The sequence below is a fragment of the Rhincodon typus genome, chromosome 32, assembly GCF_021869965.1.
Source record: "Rhincodon typus isolate 14 chromosome 32, sRhiTyp1.1, whole genome shotgun sequence".
Classification (NCBI taxonomy): Eukaryota; Metazoa; Chordata; class Chondrichthyes; order Orectolobiformes; family Rhincodontidae; genus Rhincodon; species Rhincodon typus.
The window spans coordinates 29,447,581-29,472,294 of record NC_063363.1 but is presented as its reverse complement, the minus strand read 5'-3'; the positions used below and the strand labels follow the sequence as shown (position 1 = coordinate 29,472,294).

Sequence of the window (24,714 nt, the reverse complement as noted above, 5' to 3'; positions counted from 1 at the left end):
GGTGGGGAGGGAAAGATGTCTTTGGTGGTGGGGTCGGATTGCAGATGGCGGAAGTGTCGGAGGATGATGCGTTGGATCCGGAGGTTGGTGGGGTGGTACGTGAGGACGAGGGGGATTCTTTTTTGGTTTTTATTGCGTGGACGGGGTGTGAGGGATGAGGTGCGGGAGATGTGGGAGACACGGTTGAGGGCGTTCTCGACCACCGAGGAGGGGAAGTTACGGTCCTTGAAAAACGAGGACAACTGAGATGTACGGGAGTGGAATGCCTCATCCTGGGAGCAGATGCGGCGGAGGCGAAGGAATTGGGAATAGGGGATAGCATTTTTGCAGGAAGGTGGGTGGGAGGAGGAGTATTCTAGGTAGCTGTGGGAGTCGGTGGGCTTGAAATGAATATCGGTTTCTAGGTGGTTGCCCGATATGGAGACAGAGAGGTCCAGGAAGGAGAGAGAGGTATTAGAGATGGTCCAGGTAAACTTAAGGTTGGGGTGGAAGGTGTTGGTGAAGTGGATGAACTGTTCGAGCTCCTCGTGGGAGCACGAGGTGGCGCCGATACAGTCATCAATGTAACGGAGGAAGAGGTGGGGTTTAGGGCCAGTGTAGGTACGGAAGAGGGATTGTTCCACGTAACCTACAAAGAGGCAGGCATAGCTTGGGCCCATGCGGTACCCATGGCCACCCCCTTTGTCTGTAGGAAGTGGAAGGAATTGAAAGAGAAGTTGTTGAGGGTGAGGACGAGTTCGGCTAAGCGGATGAGGGTGTCAGTGGAGGGGGACTGGTTTGGCCTGCGGGACAGGAAGAAGCAGAGGGCCTTTAGGCCATCTGTATGGGGAATGCAGGTGTAGAGGGACTGGATGTCCATGGTAAAGATGAGGTGTTGGGGACCAGGGAATTGGAAGTTCTGGAGGAGCTGGAGGGCGTGGGTGGTGTCACGGACATAGGTAGGGAGTTCCTGGACCAAGGGGGAGAAAATGGAGTCCAGATAGTTGGAGATAAGTTCAGTGGGGCAGGTGCAGGCGGAGACAATGGGTCGACCAGGGCATTCAGGTTTGTGGATTTTGGGAAGGAGATAGAAGCGGGCGATGCGGGGTTGGGGAACGATGAGGCTGGAGGCCGTGGGTGGGAGGTCACCTGAGGTGATGAGGTTGTGGATAGTTTGGGAGATGATGGTTTGGTGCTCGGGGTGGGGTCATGATCAAGGGGGCGGTAGGAGGAGGTGTCGGAGAGTTGGCGTCTGGCCTCGGCGATGTAGAGGTCAGTGCGCCATACTACAACTGCGCCTTCCTTGTCCGCGGGTTTTATGGTGAGGTTGGGATTGGAGCGGAGGGAGCAGAGGGCTGCACGTTCTGCTGGGGAGAGGTTGGAGTGGGTGAGAGGGGTGGAGAGGTTGAGGCGATTGATGTCTCGACGGCAGTTGGAGATGAAGAGGTCAAGGGAGGGTAGGAGGCCTTGGGGTGGTGTCCAGGAGGAGGGGGTGTGTTGGAGGCGGGAGAAGGGGTCAGTAGAGGGAGGGTTAGGCTCACGGTTGAAGAAGTAAGCGTGGAGGTGGAAGTGGCGGAAAAACTGCTATATGTCCAAGCGTGAGCGGTATTCGTTGATCTGTGGGTGGAGGGGGACAAAGGTGAGCCCTTTGCTGAGGACTGACCATTCGTCCTCAGTAAGGGGTAGGTCTGGGGGGATGGTGAAGACTCGGCAGGGCTGGGTGCTATTATCCCCTCCGGGGCTGCTGGCTGTGGAGGCTGTGGGCGGAGCAACGTCGGCATCGGCGGTGGGCGGAGTTGCGTCATCTAAATGAAATCTTTTTGTGATGAAGAACTTACCTGTTTTATTTTACACCATCACTTAAAGAAAAGATGGTGAAAATTGTATATTCAGTCTGAGATAAGCAACAATTTAAACTTGTGCTAATTCATTCACTGCAGATATAGAGTGCAGCTATAATTCTGAGGAAGAAATAGATCTGTAATTTGTGTAGCATCTTTCATGTCGTCTGAACATTGCAAGATGCTTTACAACCAATAAGTATGCTTGTAAGAAATGTGGAGCTGTCTGTATTGGCTCATCCTGCATTCAAAACATTCAAATGTTTTGCCTATATGAAAAAATCAAGAGATGGGTCCTGGCAATTTCTTCTTTCTTGGCAACCGAGGACTTTTTTAAGAGTTATTATTTCATGAGATAAGCATTTATTACCCTTCCGTAATGCCTCTGCATGGCTTCTAGAGTCATGGAGTCTTACAGCATGGAAAGAGGCCCTTTGCTCCATTTATAAATATAACATATATACCAGTTGGACCATTCTGGTTATCAAACACCTATCTATTTCTAAACCCATTCAGACTATTTCAGAGCCAACCACCTTGTTATGGATCTGGAGTCACATGTAGGCATGATCAAATAGGGCATTAGTGATTTGGGTGTGTATTTACAAAAGAAAATGCATGACAATTTCATGGTCACAATTACTAAGATTAACTTTCAATTCCAGTTTTCATTTATTATTCCATCTGCATGGGATTTGAACCCACATCTACAGGGGTTTTAACCTGAGCACCTCTGGATCACTAATATAGTGACATTACCACCATGCCACCATCTCCCCTTATTTCCTGCTGGCTGTCCTGACTAGGAAAATCAAGTATACAAATGTGTATGTGACCTATCAATGAAGAATCTGTCTCTTTCTCTATTCTGTCTTGTTACTTAGGAACACACTGATCATGCTCATGGACCAAAACAATGCTATTATATCCATAGACCCAACTATGCCAACTAACTCAGCAAGGTAAGATTATCTGAACTTTTATATGAAGGTTTAGACCAAAGCAATGCTAGTGTAACATCTACACAGTAAAACCAATGGAGGACAACTAATATTGTGACAAGACAATGTTATAACTAGGCAACTTGGATAGCAGTTTCTCCAGCTCATCAACTTTGTTTTGAGATGAAGTCAATCAGAAACCTCTCTAGGGTATATATATATATATATACATACAAGGGATCACCATTTTGAATTTGTGCATTGCATGTTCCTTTTGTTAGGATGTGACACGCCCTCTAATGGACAGATTTTAAATACATTAAGATGTTAAAAAGTACATTGAATATGTTCAAGAAAATGTTATCAAAAGTGCTGTAATTACATCAGAATTTGTAAATATATACTTTGAGCAATTCATAGATATACTCTGGTGGCCTACGAACCCAGAACCCCAAGATATTAGTCGGGATATCAGAGGTTCACTATCCCACTGTGGAAGATGGTTAAATTTGAATTCCATAAAATTCTTGAATAAAAAGTAGCTGAATGGCAACCATGTAACCACTGTCAAATGTTATCAAAAACCGATCTGGTTTACTGATATCGCTGCCTTCCTCACTTGGTCTGACCTACATGTGATTCTTGGCCTCCAACAACATGGTGATTCTTGGCCTCCAACAACATGGTGATTCTTAGCTGCCTCTGTGCAATAAGTACTGGCCTAGCCACCAATGTCCACACATGAATTATACACAAGTCTTTCAGTCACCTTAGTGCCATGGAACAACTATCTCTGAAACATGTTTACTTAATCTCTGTTTCCTTTATGTTTCCAGTTCTCCTTACAAAGTGGTCCCTCTCAGTGATAGACAGCTCACAGGTACTGACTCTTTACACATCCGTTGATGTACCTACAGAAATATTGAACGGATACCTGCTAGAAATTAGTGCCAAATGCAGCACATGGTTTATATACGCTGGGGTTTATGAGGTGCCATGGATCCCATGCAACCCCATCCCAGCAAAAGGTTTAGGGGAGCTTGGCCATAGTACCAATAGTTGCTCCTCAATAAAGTAGTGGTGGGAGCAGTGTGAATAACTTTAAGAAACGACCTCTGCCCCATCTCAGTGGAAAGTCCCACTGAGCTGCCAGCATTGTAGTCCCAGCAGTACCAGTCATAAATGGTGCGACGACAGATAACTGGGTTCCTTTGTGTGTGGGTCTGAGATCCAGGGCCAGGGGTCTTAGAAAGGAAGCCTGAGTGAGGGGTGGTGGGGCTGAGGCCAGCATTAAAGAGGGAGGGGTGGAATGACCTTTGACAGACTGCCTCTGATTGGATTAAAGGGGCTTGTTAAGGAGTCAACCTGCACCCACCTTCCTCCTATCCCCACCATCCTCTACCTTCCCCCACCTAGCTAACACCAACCCACACAGCTATAGCAGCCAATCTTCCTGTTGGAGTCACCCTAACCCCCAGTGCTACTGGTAAAATATTGTTGGGGGTGGGGGTGTAGGATGAGGCCATTAAGTGCACTCTTATGGGATTCAACAGGCCCAAGTGTGAACAGCAAGTGTAAATAGGCCACGAAACACCCACTTAATATAACTTGTGACGGTTTGACATTGTGCAGGTAGGACATGGAAAATCCACCTACTTCATTCTGTGTGCCCCCATCCACATGCTGAACTTTGCTGTTGGATGAACATAATATCCAGCTTTGTGGTGCCAGAGATGAGCGTATTTCTCCTGTGGTGAAACATTGAGTTGAAAATTTACATTTACAAAAATGAAACAATCTTACTGAAATCTCTAAAATTCTTAGACCTCGAAGTTAGACTCTGACAGGTCATGACCCTGGCAAAAGAGTCTAGAACAGCAGATCATAGCCCAAGAATATTATTTAGCATTGACATAAGGAGACATTTCTCTATTGAGAAGGTTACGAATATTCAGAATTCTCCTGCTCAAAGGTTTGTGGATGTCCAGTCATTGAGTATATTCAAGTCTTTGATGGATTGTGCCACATATACAAATGTTCATTCCTTCCACTACCAACACTCAGCTGCAGCAGTGTGTACCATCTACAAGATACGTTGCAGAAATTCAGCAAGGCTCCTTTGATAGCACCTTCCAAAGTTACAACTACTACCATCTAGAAGGACAAGGGCATCAAGTTAATGGGAACACCCCCAGCTGCAAGATTCCCTCTGAGCCACTCACCATCCTGACTTGGAAACAGAACACTATTTCTTCAGCGTCACTGTGTCAAAATCTTGGAGTTAGCTGCCCAATAGCATTTTGAGTCAAAAGGGAAGTTCACTACTATCTTCTCAAGGACGATTAGGGATAGTCCATAAATGCTGGTCCAGCCAGTAATGCTCACATCCCCTGAATAAATAATAAAGAATATATTTTTGAACACCAAGGGATAGTGGATAAACTGAGAAATGTTAAAAAAAAGCCTCCAACATTCTAATGTCTGTCATCAATCACCTTCTCTGTACATCTAGAAGAAGAAGACTTGATGCAAAATGTTCTGACGCAAGTTGCCGACCAGTTTTCAAGGTAACCAATCATTATTCTTTCCTTGAATTTTCAACAATTTGCTTTCCTCTTGTGCTGAAGGTGTTGCCTATTCTGGGATGCAGATCCAGTGGAACTGATAGCCCCATGATCGCATGAGCTGGGACAGTGAATGTTAGAAACCTAATCCAACATGAGGGACATCACAGTATCCAAACTTTTCAGACTTATACACTTTGGTCGTGGTCGAGGATAGCAGTTCAGAATCGAGGATTTTCCTCGAAGGTCAACTATTCATTGTACTTAACCTTCTCTTTACCCTTCTGGACCATTAAGCATTCTGCAGCTAAAAGACTGAAGGCAGCCAAGGCATTACCAAGAACAAGAAAGATGACAGTCTCCAATTCCCTTCATGAGAGTATGAAAACTCCTTTCCATTCAGTGTCTATATTTAATTAACACAAGATAGTAGAGGAACCTATAAGCTACAGCTTAATTGTATGATGGTGTTTCAGCAACTGAGCAGGACAAGTCAAAATGCAAAGGTGACCAGATGCACTGAGTTTTCTGTAACTGTTTATAGTTTGCTTTTCTTACAGAATTTTCAAAGTCAATGACCTGAAAACTGAAATCTCAAGCAGGTTGGCAGCATTGGAAAAGAGGGTTGAATGTAAGTTGGCATTTTGAACCTTTCATTTACAACTTAAAGCAGCCCACTGCAGATAGTATTGGTGTTAATAGCGATGGATGTCATGGCAATAGAATGGATAGATTTCCTCCTACATTCCAGCTTTTTATTTGTGCGTGAAGCTCTGATCCTTGGAGTGACTGTGTGACCTCATGGCTTAGAGGGAAAGTTGGTTTCTTCCCTAGGCCGATGAATCACACAGATATTAGCAGTTGCAATACTCATGGTCAATATGAATGGAGGTGCAGATTATCCATTTTCTGAACAATAAAGTTATTTGGAGTCAAAGAGCCTCTTTCAAAATTGACATTAAACTTCAGACATGAACTTCAGACACAAATTAGATCAAGAAGCCACTCAACAGTAACCTACTATTTTTAACCAGGATTCAATTGAAGTAGTAATTTGGAATTAACTGTTGAATTTCTAGACTGTTGGTCTGATACTTCCAATTATTATGGTAGGGATTTTGCAGTCCTGAAGAATTTGAGATTAACGAGCCTCACAGACAACCTCCACAGGTTTTAAACTGCTTGTGGCACACATGTTATTTGTTGTTTGCAATAAGTGTGAGTATTTATCAATGGCGAATCACATGGAAGCAGCAGAATTATCAACATCAATCATGCCACCAGTCTCAAGATTTCAGGATAAATGAATCCTGTTTTGGTTGCCCTGAAGGTTCAGTTGTCTACTGCATTTTGCTGAACAGTGCAGCCTAGAAAGATCCCAGCCTTCAGTCTCCAGGCTGTGCAGAGTTAAATGCTCTAAGCAAGGGTAATAACATTGCAGCAGTTGTCTCTGTACTTCTCGGCTCAGGGACTAACTCAGGCAGGGCCCCAACACTATGGATACTCCTGAAAGCTGCTTACACCTGAGTATTAAGATGGAACAGGATTGTGGTCATAGTCAAACTGTCAATACTCTCTGTCTGAAGTCACATGAAGAATGTCTTCTTGGATAGGGTATGTGAAGGTGGCCAATATTTGTGGATTGCTAATAGGGTGAAGACAGAAGAGATGGGATGTACATTGAAATAACATTAACTGTTACTTCATAGAATTCCTACAGTGTGGGAACAGGCCCTTCGGCCCAACAAGTCCAAACCGACCCTGAGAACATTCCACTGAGACCTATCCCCCTATAATCCATCTAATCTACACATCCCTGAACACTACAGGCAATTTAGCATGGCCAATCCACCTAACCTGCACATCTTTGGACTGTGGGAGGAAACCGGAGCACCTGGAGGAAACCCACACAGACACGGGGAGAATGTGCAAACTCCACACAGTCAGTCGCCAGAGGGTGGGATCGAACCCGGGTTCCTGGTGCTGTGAGGTAGCAGTGCTAACCACTGAGTCACCGTGCGTTACCTTTCCTGAAAAATTAAGCAAGTTTAAAATGATGCTGTGGCCTATTTTTTATAAAATAGAGAAAACTCTCATTTCTTCGAATTTTGAGGTTTTTAAGATGACGCTAGAATTTAATAGAGAGAACCTATTTACTCCACTGTCCAGTATCATGAGAAATTCAGTCAGGTTAGAACAAAATAATTCAGCGATGATGTATCATCTGCAAATTTGCTTTTGAATTTCTTGGACATCTTTCTCCGTAAGGGTTTTGAAGTCTTGAGATCGGGCACTTGGTGGGATGGTGCCTTTATTAGTGCAAAATTGCCCTCATTTTCAAATCCTTGAGTACAAATGAGAAATGAGATAACAGAAAAAAAAAGATTGGGATGTGAGGCTGAGAAACAATACTTTTATGACATACTACTGGGTTACCCCAATAAATCTCACACACAGAGAAATCATGCATAAAGCCATAGGTCCATCAGATTCTTATTTCCTCCTGATTCATTGGTCATATTGACTGAACTTGGAGGTTTTGGGCCAAACATCATCATGAGAAAATATTGACACATTCAAGTCAACCAATATTACAGTCCTTTTAGGCAATAGAGATGGGAGGAGAGAAATTTAGCACCAAAACTCAACCCTGTGCTGTCAATAGACTCCAACAGAAATTGACATCTCAAGATAGAAAAAAAAGGCATAAAATTCAGATCTTGCCTTTAACTATGGTAACAATATGAGTTCAAAATCAATTTTTTTTCTACACCATTTAATTTGTGTCTGTTATTTTCCATTTTGTTTCCAGTGGAAGGTTTAAAGGTGGTGGAAATAGAGAAATGTAAGAATGACCTGAAGATACTTAAGGATGAATTGTCATTGAGCAGCAGGTGAGAGACCTAAGTAGTCAATAAATATTGTTTTGCACCTAATAAGAGGAAAACATTATGATAAAACAAACAGTGTCAGTGCCACCAGCTAATGTCAGGAATGGACTGGAAATTAAATTATTTTAATGGAACCCTGTGGCACTATTTGAATCTCACATAGGCACCAGTAAGAGCAGTCAGGGACTGGGTTGAACAGTTCACTGGAAAAATGCTACTCTCTCTTTCAACAGTGCAGCATTCCATCAGTACACCATTGCAGTGCCATTCCAGATTATCTGCTCAAGTCTTAAGTGAGATTTGACTACCTTTCTGATTTGGGTGCAAATATAAATACTGAACCACAGCCGATACCTGGATCAGAGACCACCTGAGTGTCCCTAATGTTTACATTTTTTCCTTTCTGCCAGATCAAACACATCTTGCAAACACACAATCGTGGAGGAGCCTATAAAACTGCCTCTGCAACGTGATGTTCCAAAATATCCCAAGGTAACTATTCAACTAAAGTATATCTAGTCAGGTTTATAGGATAAAAGAGTGAACACATTGATAACTATGAGATAATAAGGTGTAGAGCTGGATGAACACAGCAGGCCAAGCAGCATCATAGGAGCAGGAAGGCTGACTTTTCGGGCCTAGACCCTTAAGGTGTCTTAGGAGAAGAAAGGAGACTGGTTGAAGTCAAGGCTGGGAAACAGGGGCTTATTTGATTTGTTTTCTGTGAATGTTAGCAGAGTACGCATGAATGCTGTGTAGAGATGCAAAATGTTATGTTTTGTTTTTACCAGCCCGGTGTCTGACCAATTGAAACCTAACTGCAGGTTTAAACTATTCAGAAATCCCAATATCTAAGTCCAAAGAATATAGGCACAGGCTAGCATTAGTTGAAGATTCCAGATTTGCCAATCTGCTGGAGTTTAACTGGTAAAATTATGTAAATGACGAGCTTGGAGCAGTTATAAACATCCTTCAATCGCTGAGGAATTGTCAAAACACAATTACCTGGAGTTGAGTGGAAAGGCTTCCAATATCCAGAAATGTTCCTCTCTGCTCAGTGATCAACATGGTTTGAGGTGGATCTTCCCAGTTCAGGTATTGCACAGCCAAGTACACAACAACTGATGTGGTTGAATGGTTTAGACGGGCCACAGAAACCCCAAGAATAAACCGAGACTTGATGGACAATTCCTCTGTCCAAGATGCCTTTATTTTACTGTGGTAGGAGGCTCCTGTGATAAGGCTACAGGAATTGCACTATATAGTTGAGGAAGAGATGCCATGCCAACAGCCAACATCTGTACTGTTGGAGACAATAAGGACTGCAGATGCTGGAAACCAGATTCTATAGGTGTGAGGCTGGAAAAGCACAGCAGGTCAGACAGAATCCAAAGAGTACATAAGTCAATGTTTCAGGCCGAAACCCTTCATCAGGACTGTTGGCATGGCACCTCTTCCTTCTTGTGTTCTGATATACCAAATATCCTGGTTAATAACTTTAATAATGGGTTCTAACATTTCTCAATGGCAGACATTAGTCTAGCTGATGTATAGTTTCCTGCTGCCTGTCTCCCTCTTGAACAGAGGTGTATATTTGACATTTTCCAATTTGCTGGGATCTAAACATTTCGGACGTAGAGTGCAGCCCATCATTTCCAGTGGACTTGTCAGCCTTAAGTTGCATTAATGTTCCCATTAGTTTTTCTCTTATGAGCGTGATGGTTTATGTTCCTCCTTCCATAATCATAGGGTCATAGAGTGATACAGCACAGAAATAGACCCTTCGGTCCAACTCGTCCACGACACCATTAATCCCAAACTAAACCAGTCCCACCTGCCTGTGCTTGGCCCATATCCCTCCAAACATTTCTTATTCATGTACTTATTCAAATATCTTTCAAATGTTGTAACTGTGCCCTCATCCACCACTTCAGCTGGAAGTTCATTCTACACGTGAACCATATAAAAAAAATTGCCCCACATGTCTTTTTTAAATCTTTCTCCTCTCACCTTAAAAATATGCCCCTGTTTCCCTCACTCTAGGGAAAATACACCTGTCACTCACCTTATCTACATGCCTCATGATTTTGTAAACCTCTATAAGGTCACCTCTCAAACTCCTACACTCCAGTGAAAAAAGTCCCAGCCTATCCAGCCTCTCCTCATAACTCAAACCCTCCATTCCCAGCAGCATCCTGGTAAATCTCTTCTGAACCCTCTCCAGTTTAATAACGGCCTTTCTATAACAGGGTGACTAGAACTGGACACAGTTCTCCAGAAGAGGCCTCACCAATGTCCTGTGCAATCTCAATATGACGTCCCAACTCTATACTCAGTGGGCTCAGCAATGAAGGCAAGCATGCCAAATGCCTTCTTAATCACCTTGTCTACATGTGAACACAAACTTCAAAGAATTGTGTACCTGAACAGACTAAAGGGTCTGTTCGAGGGGTCTGTTTCTGTGCTGTATGACTCTATGACTATGACTATGGAAGGAGGAACATAAACCATCATGATTACAAGAGAAAAAGTAATGGGAACGTTAACGGGACTTAAGACTGATGAGTCCCGCTGTTTCACAACAGTACAAAACTTCTTCTTTGCCTTTTGATTTTCTACTATTCATGACATGTTTTCTGTGTCTTCTGCTGTGAAGATAGATACAAAAATACTTGTTGAAAGAATCTGCCATTTCCTCATTTTCCATGAGTAATTTCCCAGTCTCAACTTTAGTGAAAATGCTTACTTTAGATATTCTCTTCCTTTTTATAAACTTAGTGTTTTTATGTGTATTGTTAGTTTTCTCTTCCTTGTCCCTCTTCATTATTGTTTTTTGTCATGCTTTGCTGGTTTCTAAAACTTTACTTTATCTTCTGACCTATCACTAATTTTTGCAGCATTGTACACATTTTCTTTCAATTTAGTATCACCCAATCCTTGCTTATTTAGAAACAAATGGCGCATTCTTCTGGCATAGTCTTTATTCCTCAATGGAACAGATTGTCAGAGGCTGAGGAGTGACCTTATAAATGTTTATAAAATCATGAGGGGCATGGATAGGGTGAATAGCAAGTTCTTTTGCCCAGGGTAGGAGAGTTAAAGGTGAGAGGGGAAAAATTTAAAAGGGACCTAAGGAGCATCTTTTTTCCATACAGAGAGTGGTGTGTGTGTGGAATGAGCTGCCAGAGGAAGTGGTGGAGGCTGGTACAATTACAACATTTAAAAGGCATCTGGATGGGTATATAAATAAGAAGGGTTTAGAGGCATATGGACCAAATGTGGGCAAATGGGACTAGTTTAATTTAGGATATCTGGTCGGCATGGATGAGTTGGACCGAAGGGTCTGTTTCCATGCTCACTACAGCTCTATGACTCTACAACTTATGAACTATCTCCTTAAAAAGCCATTGCTTCTCTATCATTTTACCTTGCACCTCATCTTTCGTCTAATTTTGAATACAGGCTGTTAAAATGTATTATTGAGCAAAATAAATTCTATTTGTCGTGCACATGGTGCACCGAACTCAATTAAAAAGTGAGAACTGATGCAGTGCAGATTTTATATGTGGTTGGTACTGAGTGGGTGTTTGTTTACAGATCTGATGAATTCTTACTGAGATAGAGCCATGCTAAACATCAAACACTATTATTGGATCCTTTTGAATATAAAAAGCAGCTTTTGATTAAAATCTGTTTCCATGTTCACTGCATTGTCCAGTCTGACTGATGTAGTTGCCAGCTCCAGGAATATATATTAGAAGTTAATACTCTGTCCTGCCAACTAGCCTGTGTTAGCTCAGAGTTTTAAAACAGAGAAAGGTCTAATGAAAACAGTCGCTAGATCGCAGACCCATCTGTATACCTTCCCACCAAATGTCCCATTATTCTTTCTCCAGAAGATTTTTTCCCTTTCTGAAACTTATTAACATCCTTTTTGTCGCCTTCGGTAAATTATTGCACATGTCTGTGGATGTTTCCTTGTGTGAAATGCTATCTATTTTCCAGCTATCTCTCCAGAGTGTTCCCAAATGTTTCCCTACTATGACCCCATTTTGAGGCTTGATTAGTGTCATAAGCCCTTGATGAGAATTGACAATGGGTTTGGGAGAAGAGGAGGAAGGGGGAAGAGAGCCCTGTTTGAGCAGGGGCACTGCTGAGGGTAACTGTGTCAGATTTCTAGGGTGGCATTCGCAACATTGAAATTTCAGTTCATGACCCGATTTGGGGTGCCAGACTCCAATTTGGGAAGCCCTGCTCTAGATTTACCTTTCTATTTGGATCCCTTGATAAATTAATTCTTTGCCATTATGCTTCACATCAAATTTTCAAGATTCTGACAGGCGAAAGAACTATCGAAAGGTTACATCACAGAAATGCCATTCAGCCCATCATGTCAATACTAGCTGTTTAAACTAGCCATGAGTCCATTCCAGTCCTTTACACTAGCACCTGCTCCATGGCATCACTGATTATGGTTTTTGAGTGCAAATCCATGTTTAATTTCAAATGAGTTGAGTGTTTCTGCCTCAACCACCAAATTTCAGACATCCTCAGCCAAACTCTGAGTGAAAATGTTTTCCCTCACGTCTGGCCTAGGTAAAGGTAAAGTCACCATCGTCCTCAGGGACCATAGGACTGCTCTCTTATTTGAGAAAGAGAGAGAGAGAGAGACGGCTGGTGGTGAGTTGAACCTGAAAGTCACCAGGTGACAGGAGAGGTGAGGAAGGAGAATCCTTCATGGTAACCTCAGCCAGAATTGAACCCATGCAGATGGCGCCACTGCATCAGGCCAGCCAACTGAGCTACCAAACTCCCTAGAAGAACCAGATGTTCCCTATCCACTCTATCCAAGCCCCTCATTATTTTATACACATCAGGCATTCGTATTCAAATCGCCTGTTTTCTGAGACAAGCAGAGACAAAAGTGAACACTGAATCTAAAACAATGCTCGATGTTGCTGGAAACACTCAGCAGGTCAGGCAGTAACTGTAGAGAAGGAAACAGTTGGAAACTTTTAATGGTGGCAGGTTGGGGTTGGATTCCAAAGTCCAGCTCCAATTTCTGACAAATCCAATGGTCTATGGTGCAAGGCATGAATCAAGTTAGCCAGAAACCTGGACTCAGCAGGGCCATTTGAAATTATTGAGTTCAAACAGACTACCTTCCTCCACCAACTGGACTGTTTTAATTGACAGACCATCTGGTCTAAGTTAAAAACCTATTTCTGCAGTTTCAACAGGTTCCTTGTTAACATTTCTCAAGGTCTATTATTATAGCTGAGGCCTTTATGAATATTTAATTTGATTTATTATTGTCACATATACCTAGGTACAGTGAAAAGTTTTGTTATGCGTGCAGTACAGGCAAATCATACCATTCAAAGTGCATCAGGGTAATAGAACACAGCGAGGAATACAATGTTACAGCTGCAGAGAAAGTGCACAGAGAGCGAGATTAAAGTTAATATTAAAATTTGAGAGGTCCATTCATAAGTCTGATAACAGTGGGGAAGAAGCTGTTCTTGAATCTGTTAGTACATGTGTTTTGTATCTTCTGCGCAATGGAAAAAGGTTGGAAGAGATTATTACTGGGGTGGGAAAGGTTTTTGATTACGTTGGCTGCCTTCCTAAGAATGGATGGAGTCAATGGATGTAAGGTTGGCTTGCATGATGGACTGGGCTGTGTTTAAAAAGCTTAAGAAAAGCACTACTCAGTGGTAGGCACTGAGTTCACATTATGATTGATAGTTTAAAGATTAGCTGTTCTGAGGAAGGGTCACTTGACGCGAAATGTTAACTCTGATTTCTCTCCACAGGTGCTGCCAGACCTGCTGAGGTTATCCAGCAATTTCTGTTTTGTTTCTGATTTACAGAATCCACAGATCTTTCATTTTTTAAAGATTAGTTGTTTTTGATGTGCTTACTGAATAGACCTATGTTTTTAATAGATATTGAATGTTTAAGAGGATTTAAAATCTTAAATGTATTTTACGAATGGAATTCTTTTTTTCAAAATCAAGTGGGCATGAGTGAGAACTTGTTTAGATTGTTCGGTTATGTTTCCAATCTCCAAATGGATCCTGGTGACTGCCAATAGTGGATAGTGACTGTGGAGGTGGCACACTAAACGTGAAATGGGGTGACAAGCCAGTAGCGCCCTCTTGTATGGATTACAATAGTTTATTCATGCAAACTCAAGGAGAGTCAGTCTGAAACATTATAAGACAAAATTCTGGCAAATCCCATAGGTTGTCATCCCTTACACCCCTTAATTCACATACTCAATTTTTAATCTGATCAATTTACCGTATGTTAACCAGACGTCACTTATTTCCCACAGCACATACATCCAGTCTCATTCATATCCACCCAAAGCTTCCCCTTGTTCTACTGATTGTGGAGTCTAGCTGCATCGTTTTGTTTCCATCACGCACTCCCTGGCCTGGTTCTTTGTCATCCTGTCTGGAGTAAATCTGCTAATCTTCTCTTCTGTTCTTTTCCAACAAAAGACACTTCTATCCGAAACTGTCTGCCCCTTGTTTAATCATTACCCAGTCCTGATTTGGTTAGGTGAGTGGGTGATGGTTGAGAGGATGTGAGGGCTACAAGGCCTTACAACATCTGAAACTATCAGGAAAAAGTCTCAGAGATTCAGGCTGAGCCTTCTAAGCAGCCCACCTTAGCATTTACCTGCACTCATTGGCAGTTTTTGGGGCTGGTGGACCCAACTTTGTTCCACCCCCACATCCCCAGATGAAAACTGAGGTGCAAAAAGACCTTTTAAATTGACATAGACCTGCCAAGTCAGGAAATTTCTCAGCTCCACTTACACATCTTGGTCATGAAAGCCCAGCCCATTGTTTCACATTTTGTCAGCAAACTGTAACTTTCTCAGATTGATCTGTAGTTTATGTTTCTAGTACATGCTGCATCCATAATTCAAAACCATTCATTTTGAATTATTTAATTATTCTTTTTCCTTTGCTTTAATTTTCACTTTGCTACGCTATTTAACTTCTCTGGATAAATTTCCTGAATCATGTGGGGAGCTAAAGTCTGGAATCTGAAATGTAATATTAACTTTTTGTTGCTTGTTTTTCTCCTGAGGTATAGACAATAATGACTGAGAGTTACAGTGAAGTTGTATCAACAACAAACAGCACACTAGAGACCCCTAGGCCAAAGCTTCTTTCCCATCTTTACTTTGAGTATAACATAAACATAGCAGTAGAGGCCATTCAGCCCCTCAAGGCTGCTCCTGGATTTAATATGGTTATGCTTTCTCTGATTTTGGCATCAAATTCACACTTCTACCTACCTTCAGTGACCTGAGACCTTGATTAACAAGGGAGTGAATCTTTCAGCTGCTGCTGGAAGCATAGTGAGTTAGTCAGGGTGCGAGATGGGTGCAGGAGAGGTTCTGATCCCTGACTATGGACAAGCAGCGAATCTAACTCCAACCCGAGGAGGACTGTTTTGTAGGCAGGTTGGGGGGTGGACGGGAAGAGGGTTGGGAGAGGAAGGGAAGTTGAGGGTCCGTTCCCAGAGATTGGATTAGGGGTTGATAAGAAAGCAATTTTCTCTACCTGGTCCATAAGAGGTGCTGTAAAGATGCTCATCCTAATGCAACATTGTATTCCTGAGAAAAGTATGGGTGAGAAAAAAGCACAAGGGAGGGATTGATCTTGGTAAAATTACGTTGATAGTTGTGTGACCTTTTATTTTCTAAACCCTGCAAGTCTCTCAAATCTCTGAAAGTATACATCTGTTTATCCCCAGTCAGCATCTGAACTTGACAAAAAACACTCAATGAGTGCACAATGGCATTGCCTTTTGAATTCATTTGAATTAACCCTTTTGTGGTGATCTATTGGAGAACAGTTAGTGTCAAGTGGTAGAATGCTCCTCAATAAATTAACACTGGGACATTCAGAGGATTTAAACCAGGAATTCCAGTGTTTTCCTTCCTTAATAAAACTTTCCACATCTCTCTTTTCCTTCATGCTTGAGTTTGTTTTCTTTTAATGCCCTGCAATCGTGATGAAATGAACACACTCCTGCATAAGCCTGGACATTGACCTTCAGCAGCAATTTGACTTTGGAGGGCATCACACTTATGTCCATACACATCCAGCAGGGATTTATTGTTTAATTCTTTTTCATGGGATGTAGGGTCTTCTTCAGGTCACTGGGAAAATCCTCCCCCTCACCTCAGTCTTAAATAGGAAACGTGATTTTAAATCACAATTTATAAGTCTCCTCTGATCTATATGGTTCAGTGCCACAATAGGAAGCAGATCTACCACTGAATCATTGGGAAGCCTTAGTAACTGCACATTTTTATACTCTGGGAGGAAACCGGGGCACCCGGAGGAAACCCACACAGATACAGGGAAATTGTGCAAACTCCACACAGAGGAGCCTGAGGCCGGATTCGAACACGGGTCCCTGGCACGGTGAGGTGGCTGTGCTAACCACCACTTTTGTTTTGGTTTCTGATTTTCCAGCATTGGCAGTTCTTTGGTTTTTTTTGTCTGGATTTGATCATGTTATTTTAGCTGAGGCCTAACCTAATTTAGAAAGATTTTGTGTAAACCTCCTTCCTTTTATACACCATTTCTTTATTAATGAAACCATGATAAATCTGACATGCGTTTTTAGCAGCTTTTCAGCTTGTCCTGCTGCCACCTTTGAAGATTTGTGTGCACATTGTCTTGGGTTTCTTAGTTCATCTGAGACTTTAAAAGCTGTAGCTATTTTTAATCAACCTGTTAAGACATGTATGACATGGCTCCAGAGCAAGTGGGATTTGAGCCCAGGACACTATAACTGCATCACAAGAAACCCCAAGCCCCTTCTTTAAAATTGTACAACTTAGTCAATATTGCCCCTTCTCATTCTTCCAACAAAACCTCCTCCTGACTCTGCACTAAATCAGGTGTTAGCTGTGGTTCAGTGGGGCATGTTCTTGCCCCTCAATTGCGAGGAACTGGGTTCAAGGCCTGCTCTCGCACTTGAGTGCGTGAAATGCAGGGCTAATATTTCAGTGCAATATTGAGGAACCACTGCCTTTTTCCTGAAGCTATCATTCACATGAAGACTGTTGAACTTTTAACTTTGTCCTTTTACTTTTCCAGTTTATAATAAGAAGGACTTTAATGTTAACTGTTACCTTATTGCTTTATTCTCTACTTATTCAATGAAGGTCTGTAATGCTCACCTTTTTAACTTTGTTTTCTTATAAGACTTTGTACCTGAGATTTTTGTACCTAGGTACTTTTGTACCTAAGATGGCGCTGTCTGTGACAATGTTAGATGCTTTTTACTATAGTTGAGTACATGTGACAATAAAACCTATAAATTCTAAAAATGAAGGAACCCTCCTCTAGCTGTTCAGGTGGATGTAAAAGATCCTATGCACTATTTTGAGGAACAGCGGAAGGGTTATTGCTGGTGTCCTGACCAATGTTTATCCCTCAATCAACATTACAAAAAAAAAGCTTATTTGTCAAATTGTTAACAACAAAAACATTTTGGCGGAAGACAGATGTTAATCTGTGTTGCCAACCCAACCAATGCAGAATTTAATTTGCCATGTATCTGTTCATTTCACCCATCCATCTGTGTTTTCCTAAAGTCTTTGATGATCCGTTCTATTGTTTACTTATTTCCAAATTTTGTAACATTTGTAAGCTTTGAAATGGCACCTGTTTACCCAACTCCAAAAGTCATACATAAGTATCCAAGGGAGTAGAGTCTCAACTTTGACTCCTGGGAAACACCACAGCACATGTTGCCTTCTGTCCCTTGCTAACTATGTATCCACACTGCCTCTGTCCTTGAATTTCCATGGACTCGGCTACAGGCTAAGTGCTGAAAAATGGGACTGAAATAAATGGAGGTTTGAGGACGAGCGTGGACACATTGGGCCGAAGGGCCTCATTTCATGCTGTTAAAAACTCCAAGACTCTAATTTTGCTACTAACCTGCCAAGTGGTATCTTGTAAAACAGCATATCAGTGTCACATGTGCAGCGGTGATTACTGTATCCTCATCAAACCTGCCTAGTACTTACATTGTTGTGTGTCTTCAGCATAGTGTAATGGAAATTAAGTCTCAAAGTGTAGTCATTGCTGCTAGGTAATGACAATTTGTGCACAAACAGCCATGTAATTAATCACCAGACAATTAGTTTTTGGTATTGGCAGAGGAACAAATGTTGGCCAGGACACTGAAAGTATTTCCCTACTTTTCATCTTAAAAAAAAAGCCTTAGGATCTTGTGTGCCTTCAGAGAGAGCAAACAGGACCTTGGTTTATTATCTGATTAAAAAAAAAGTCCAATACTGTTGACTCTCATGAGTACTGTGCTGAAAATCAGCCTACGTTATGTGCTCAAGTCTGTGGGATGTGTGAATAAAAGCTACCACGTACTATCATTTGTAAGTTGCTTTTATGGCAATGTTGGGGAATGGGCTTACATAACCTGGCTTTCCAGTTAGATTAATGTAAATCTCCTGGATTTTATTAGTCAGTGTCCCTTTCTCACTCGGAGCCAGAGATTCTCGCTGGTTTAAATCTGGCCACCTGTAAAGATTTACAAAGCTGACACTGTGTTGATGTAATAGGCTGGAGGAAACCTGAGTCACTTTAGAATTCCCTGGCATCATGTATTGATGATATGGACATGTTCCAATCAACCTGTTCAGGGATCTTGTAAGACACATCTGGAGCAGGTGGAGCTCAAACCCCAGTCTCCTGGCTCAGGGGCAGGGAGACTACTGCTGCACCACAAGAGTTTTTCCGTTGATGGTATGGAGGCGAGATTTCAACTCATTCAAACCTTACAGTATTAATATCGATAAACCATCTCAATGAATTTGCATTTCTGCAGTGGTCAAAATGTCATGAGCTCACTGGCAATGCAGCTACTACTCCCATGATATCCCACAGTCCATATTCAATGTATTGGCATCGGTTGAGAAGGATACCAGCAATGTAACTCCAGCATTAGTTTCAGAGAGCTGCCCCTGTCTTTCTCCCTCATACCTGCAGCACCTTCCCTGTGATGGGATTTTCCCCTCCCCTAGACATGATGAGGCAGTCGCATCAGAGATATACCTACCTCCTTCCTGCTTCCTCAGCAGTTAAGTTCTGGGTGGGAATGTCCATCAGTTACTTTCCTCAACTCCCACCTCCCTGCCCCTGGACTGAGAGACCCGGGTTCAATCCCAGATGCAACAGACGTGATAAGGGAAAAATAGGTTAAACTCCTTAAGTGGTCACTTCATGAGGCTTAAGGACCTCAACCCAACCACGCGCCTGATAACATAGAGACATAGAGATATACATCATGGAAACAGACCCTTTGGTCCAACTCGTCCATGCCAACCAGATATCCTAAATTAATCTAAATCCATTTGCCAGCATTTGGCCCATATCCCTCTAAATCCTTCGTATTCACACACCCATCCAGGTGCCTTTCAAATGTTGTAATTGTACCAGCCTCCACCACTTCTGGCCGCACATTCCATACACGCACCACCCTCTGTGTGAAAAAGTTGCCCCTTAGGTCCCTTTTAAATCTTTCTCCACTCACCTTAAACCTATGACCTCTAAGTTTTGCACTCCCCCATTCCAGGGAAAAGACCTTGTCTATTTACCTTATCCATGCCCCTCATGATTTTATAAACCTCTATAAGGTCACCCCTCAGCCTCCGACGCTCCACAAAAAATAGCCCCAGCCTATTCAGCCTCTTCCTGTAGCTCAAACCCTCCAATCTCAGCAACCTTCTTGTAGATATTTTCTGAACCCGTTCAAGTTTAACAATGTCTTTCCTATAGCAAGGAGACCAGAACTGAACGCAGTATTCCAAAAGTAACCAATGACCTGTACAGCCGCAACATGACCTCCCAACTCCTATACGTAGTACACTGACCAATAAAGGCAAGTGTACCAAATGCCTTCTTCACCAGCACCTGGGACTCCACTTTGAAGGAACTATGAGCCTGAACTCCAAGGTCTCTTTGTTTGGCTACACTCCCCAGGATCCTACCATTAACTGTATAAGTCCTGCCCTGATTTGCCTTTCCAAAATGCAACACCTCACATTTATTTAATTTAAATTCCATCTGCCACTCCTTGGCTCATCTGATCAGTGTCCAGTTGTACTCTGAGATAACCTTCTTCACTATTCACTTACTTTTCTGGGAACTAAGAACAGTGGCTGCTTTCCCGACAGGGAATCCAGGGCACCCTGCCAGCTGGCTTTAGGGCAGGGAACTCTATTGCTCCAATCTGTGGGCTACTGGGAGCATGGGCAGGGTCAAACAGTGGGAGCGAAAATCTTACCTGGCCCTTGCCTTTGACCCTTCTGGCTCATTGCAGGTAATAGAGGGAGAGAGCAACAGAGGGAGAGAGAGACAGAGGGCGCCTCCAGCTGGAAGTATCCTCTCAGCAGCTTCAAAAAATGAAAAATAAAATGTCGCCTCAACTAATGGGCCAGTGCTATAGAGGGTAACCCTCTACAAAGAGCAGCCTGATGTAGGCAGGTCAATGGAGGCCATGTGATAGTGCGGTCAGACTCTGATAATTGGCCTTTATCTTTATTTATTTATATTATGCCTATTTATTATTTGTCTTGAATGTTGTTCACTGGCTGCTGGCACGATCTGGCCTCCAGATATGTCATGCCAGCCAATGGGGCAAAATTCCACGTCCAGCCACCTCCCTCCCTGTTATGAGACTGGGATGAGGATGCTTCCTTGGGAGTTTCACAGTGGAAGCTGAAAGACTACTTTGATGCGCCATCTTGTGGCAGCTGGACTGCACATCAAGTCACACAGAAAAGGAGCTTTTTACCTGACCATTTCAACTCCCCCTCCCATTCCTCAGATGACACGTCCATCCTGGGCCTCCTGCAGTGCCACATCAATGCCACCCAAAGATTTCAGGGAACAGCACCTCATACTTCGCTTGGGAACCCTGCAGCCCAATGGTATCAATGTGGACTTCACAAGCTTCAAAATCTCCCCTCCGCTGACCGCATCCCAAAACCAGCCCAGCTTGTCCCTGCCTCCCTAACCTGTCCTTCCTCCCACTTATCCCCTCCTCCTACCTACTAGCCTCATCCCGCCCCCTTGACCTGTCTGTCCTCCCTGAACTGACCTATCCCTTCCCTAACTCCCCACCTACACTCACCTTTACTGGCTCCAACCCCGCCTCTTTGACTTGTCTGTTTCCTCTCCACCTATCTTCTCCTTTATCCATCTTCTATCCGCCTCCCTCTCTCTCCCTATTTATTTCAGATCCCCCTTCCCCTCGCCCATTTCTGAAGAAGGGTCTAGGCCCAAAACGTCAGCTTCCCTGCTCCTCTGATGCTGCTTGGCCTGCTGTGTTCATCCAGCTCTACACCTTGTTATCTCTTTTACCTGAAGTGGTAGTTTTTACAAATTAGCTATAACCTAATCAAATTTAACATCCTCCACCCCACAACACCATATTCCAAGCTCATCCAAAACTGTACAAAACTAACTTGCACTAAATCCCTTTCATTCATCAACTCTACTTTTTATTCTACATTGACTTCTGTTTATGTGTCAATTTTAAAACATTCATCCTCCATTTCAAATCCCTCCTAGACTTTGTCTATCTCTATCTCTAAAACCTCTTTCTGCACTATAACCTCTTCCCCTGAGTACACAACTTACTTTTATATAGTAGCTATAACCTAATGTCCTCTGGTGTTTCACAGGAGTTCGAGTAATATTTGGCACTGAGCTATATACTGAGATATTAGGCTAAGCAGAAGAATTTTAGGGACTGTGTTAGAAGAGGAGAGAGAGAGAGACAGAGGCATGACAACTTCTTGACTAGGGATTTCCAGAGCTAGGACACTAGCCAGCTGAGGAACTGAAAGAGAGAAGGGAGTGATATAATGTGCACAAGGCTAGAATCTAGTTTGTTTTCCTTGGTGGAGATAGAACAAATGAACAGCGGAAACCATTCTATTTCCCAGTTGTGTATTCCCTTCACCATGACGAGCCAATACATTACCCACAGGGCTTGCTGCATATCTTGTGACAGGAATTGATTACTGACCGTATTTTGTTTTTATTGCTTTTCCAAATGAGAAATATGTTTACTGTTTTGACAGTACACACTCTCTCAGGAGACTATCGAAGCACTGAAGAAGCCAACGTTTGATGTCTGGCACTGGGAATACAATGAGGTACTGTGAACAGCTGGCCACCAATGTAGTGGGTATGGATCAATGAGTTAAAATGAAAAAGCTCAGTAATAGTCACTTTGTAGCAGAGAGTCTATTATCGCTAAGAAAGGAGAGATGGAATGGGCTAACAGTCTCTTTTGATATTTATGCTTAAGTCATGAAATGATAATATGATGGCTTCTGTTGTGTCTAACTAGTTACTTTTATATTTGAGTGACTCAGCAATAGTGGAATGGTCACACGTCATGAGATACTCCTGGATGATGACAGCATCATTTGGACCATCTTAATGTATCCATTCAGAACAACCCTAAAATCCCCACAAGACCAAATGATATTGGACCAACATTAGGCCGTTCGGAATATCAAGTCTGCATTATTTGATTGTGGCTGATATGTTTCTCGAACCCATTCTCCTGCCTTACCCCCCAATAACCCTTGATCCCCTTACCAATCAAGAATCCATTTATCTCTGTCTTAAATACACTCAATGACTTGGCCTCCACAGCCTTTTGCAGCAATGAGTTCTGCAGAGTCACCATCCTCTGGCTGAAGAAATTCCTCCTCATATTCCCCAAATTGCATTGTTTCATGAAGAATTCCAGAGTTTGCAACTTCACCGTACTGCCTGGAGTCCACTCCCAGCGCATGCTCACTGTGGGAAGAAACTCTTGACTTTTACTTGATGCTTCCACTGTTCCTTAAAATAACCCTTTTGATTGTATTTAGAACCTCAAGCTGAAAAGCTTAAGTCTCTCCAATCTCTCCTTCACATGTAAATCTTGCATGAGCAATCACTTCAATGCTGCCTGTATGATTCAGTTAAGGTAAAAGGAGTGCCCTGGGCTGAGAGATCAGTGCTGGTTCGTTCAGGTCACCACCTATGGTAGGACATTTTCCTGCAAGTGTCATCACTTGACCTCCTGCCTACAATTCCACAACTCTGCCTTTGGTCACCCAGTGTGCGCAAAACTACATTGCAACACCCCTCACCCAATTTAGAAACAATTACCTTTCCAGTACCCGCTTGTCCCCATGATTCTTCTTCAAGGTTGCTCACAGCAGGGTCCCAGAGATTACTCTTTATATCCCAAAGGATTGGCAAACCGACCAACAATGGAATAAAAGCCAGGAACTGCAGGACACAAATTGCTGGAGAAATTCAGCAGGTCTGGCAGTATCTCTGGAGGGAGAAGCAGGGTGAATATTTCCAATCCAACATGACCCTCTTTCAGAACTCAATGAAATGATAGAAGCTATTTTCTGCACAACCTCAACACCCATCCAGTCAGTGGAAGGCAGGAGAAATTCAAGGATACATCTAGTGTCTTTACACGACCTGCACAAAAAGACCATGTCAGAATGTAAAGGGAATCCTTGGTAGCATAACTGACCAGTAGGTTCTGGTCACCCTGTTATAGGAAGGATATTATTAAGCTAGAGATGGTTCACAAGAGATTTACCAAGATGTTGCCGGGTATAGTGGGTTTGCATTATAAAGACAGGCTGGATAGGCTGGGATAGCACAGTCTGGAGCTGGAGGAACACAGCAGGCCAGGCAGCATCAGAGGAGCAGGAAAGCTGACGTTTCGGGTCGGGACCCTTCCTCAGAAATGGGGAGGGGGTGGGGAGCTCTAAATTAAATAGAGGAGGAGTGGGGCTTGGCAAGGTAGGTGGGATGGTGATAGGTGAGTGCAGGGTTCACCTGCACATCCGTCAACATGGTCTACTGCATCTGCTACTCCCAATGTGGCCTCCTCTACATCGGTGAGACCAAGCGGTGGCTCAGAGAGTATTTTATAGAGCATCTGTATTCTGTTCGCGACAACTGACAACACCTCCCAGCCGTGAAACATTTTAACTCCCCCTCCCACTCCCTGGGTAACATGTCCATCCTGGGCCTCCTCCAGTGTCACAGTGATGCCACCTGCAAACTGGAGGAGCAGCACCTCATATTCTGCCTCAGGAGCCTACAGCCCAATGGCCTAAACATGGAATTCAACAGTCTTAAAGTCTCCCCACCCCCGGCCTCATCCAATGACCAACCCTCTATCTCATCCCCGCCTCATTGACCTGACACAACCTGTCCATCTTCTCTCCCACCTATCCACTCCTCCCACCTCACTGACCAATCCCCACCACTCCCTACCTGCACTCACTCAGCATCCCACCTACCTTCCCCAGTCCCAACCCTCCTCTCTCTATTTATTTTTGAGCTCCCCTCCCCCTCCCCATTTCTGAAGAAGGGTCCCGACCCGAAACATCAGC

At 43.1% G+C, this 24,714-nt stretch overlaps 1 protein-coding gene across 1 annotated transcript in view; it reads left to right on the top strand.

The window, feature by feature from the left end:
* The first annotated feature begins 2,705 nt into the window (after positions 1-2,705).
* pde9ab (phosphodiesterase 9ab) overlaps positions 2,706-24,714 on the top strand; it is a 48,753-nt gene continuing 26,744 nt past the window's right edge. Inside the window, exons 1-7 of the mRNA XM_048615516.1 lie at positions 2,706-2,782; positions 3,598-3,641; positions 5,274-5,328; positions 5,886-5,956; positions 8,138-8,219; positions 8,627-8,708; positions 22,372-22,446. Of these exons, the coding sequence (XP_048471473.1) occupies positions 2,718-2,782; positions 3,598-3,641; positions 5,274-5,328; positions 5,886-5,956; positions 8,138-8,219; positions 8,627-8,708; positions 22,372-22,446 (474 nt within the window). The 5' untranslated portion in view covers positions 2,706-2,717. The remainder of the gene's footprint in view (positions 2,783-3,597; positions 3,642-5,273; positions 5,329-5,885; positions 5,957-8,137; positions 8,220-8,626; positions 8,709-22,371; positions 22,447-24,714) is intronic.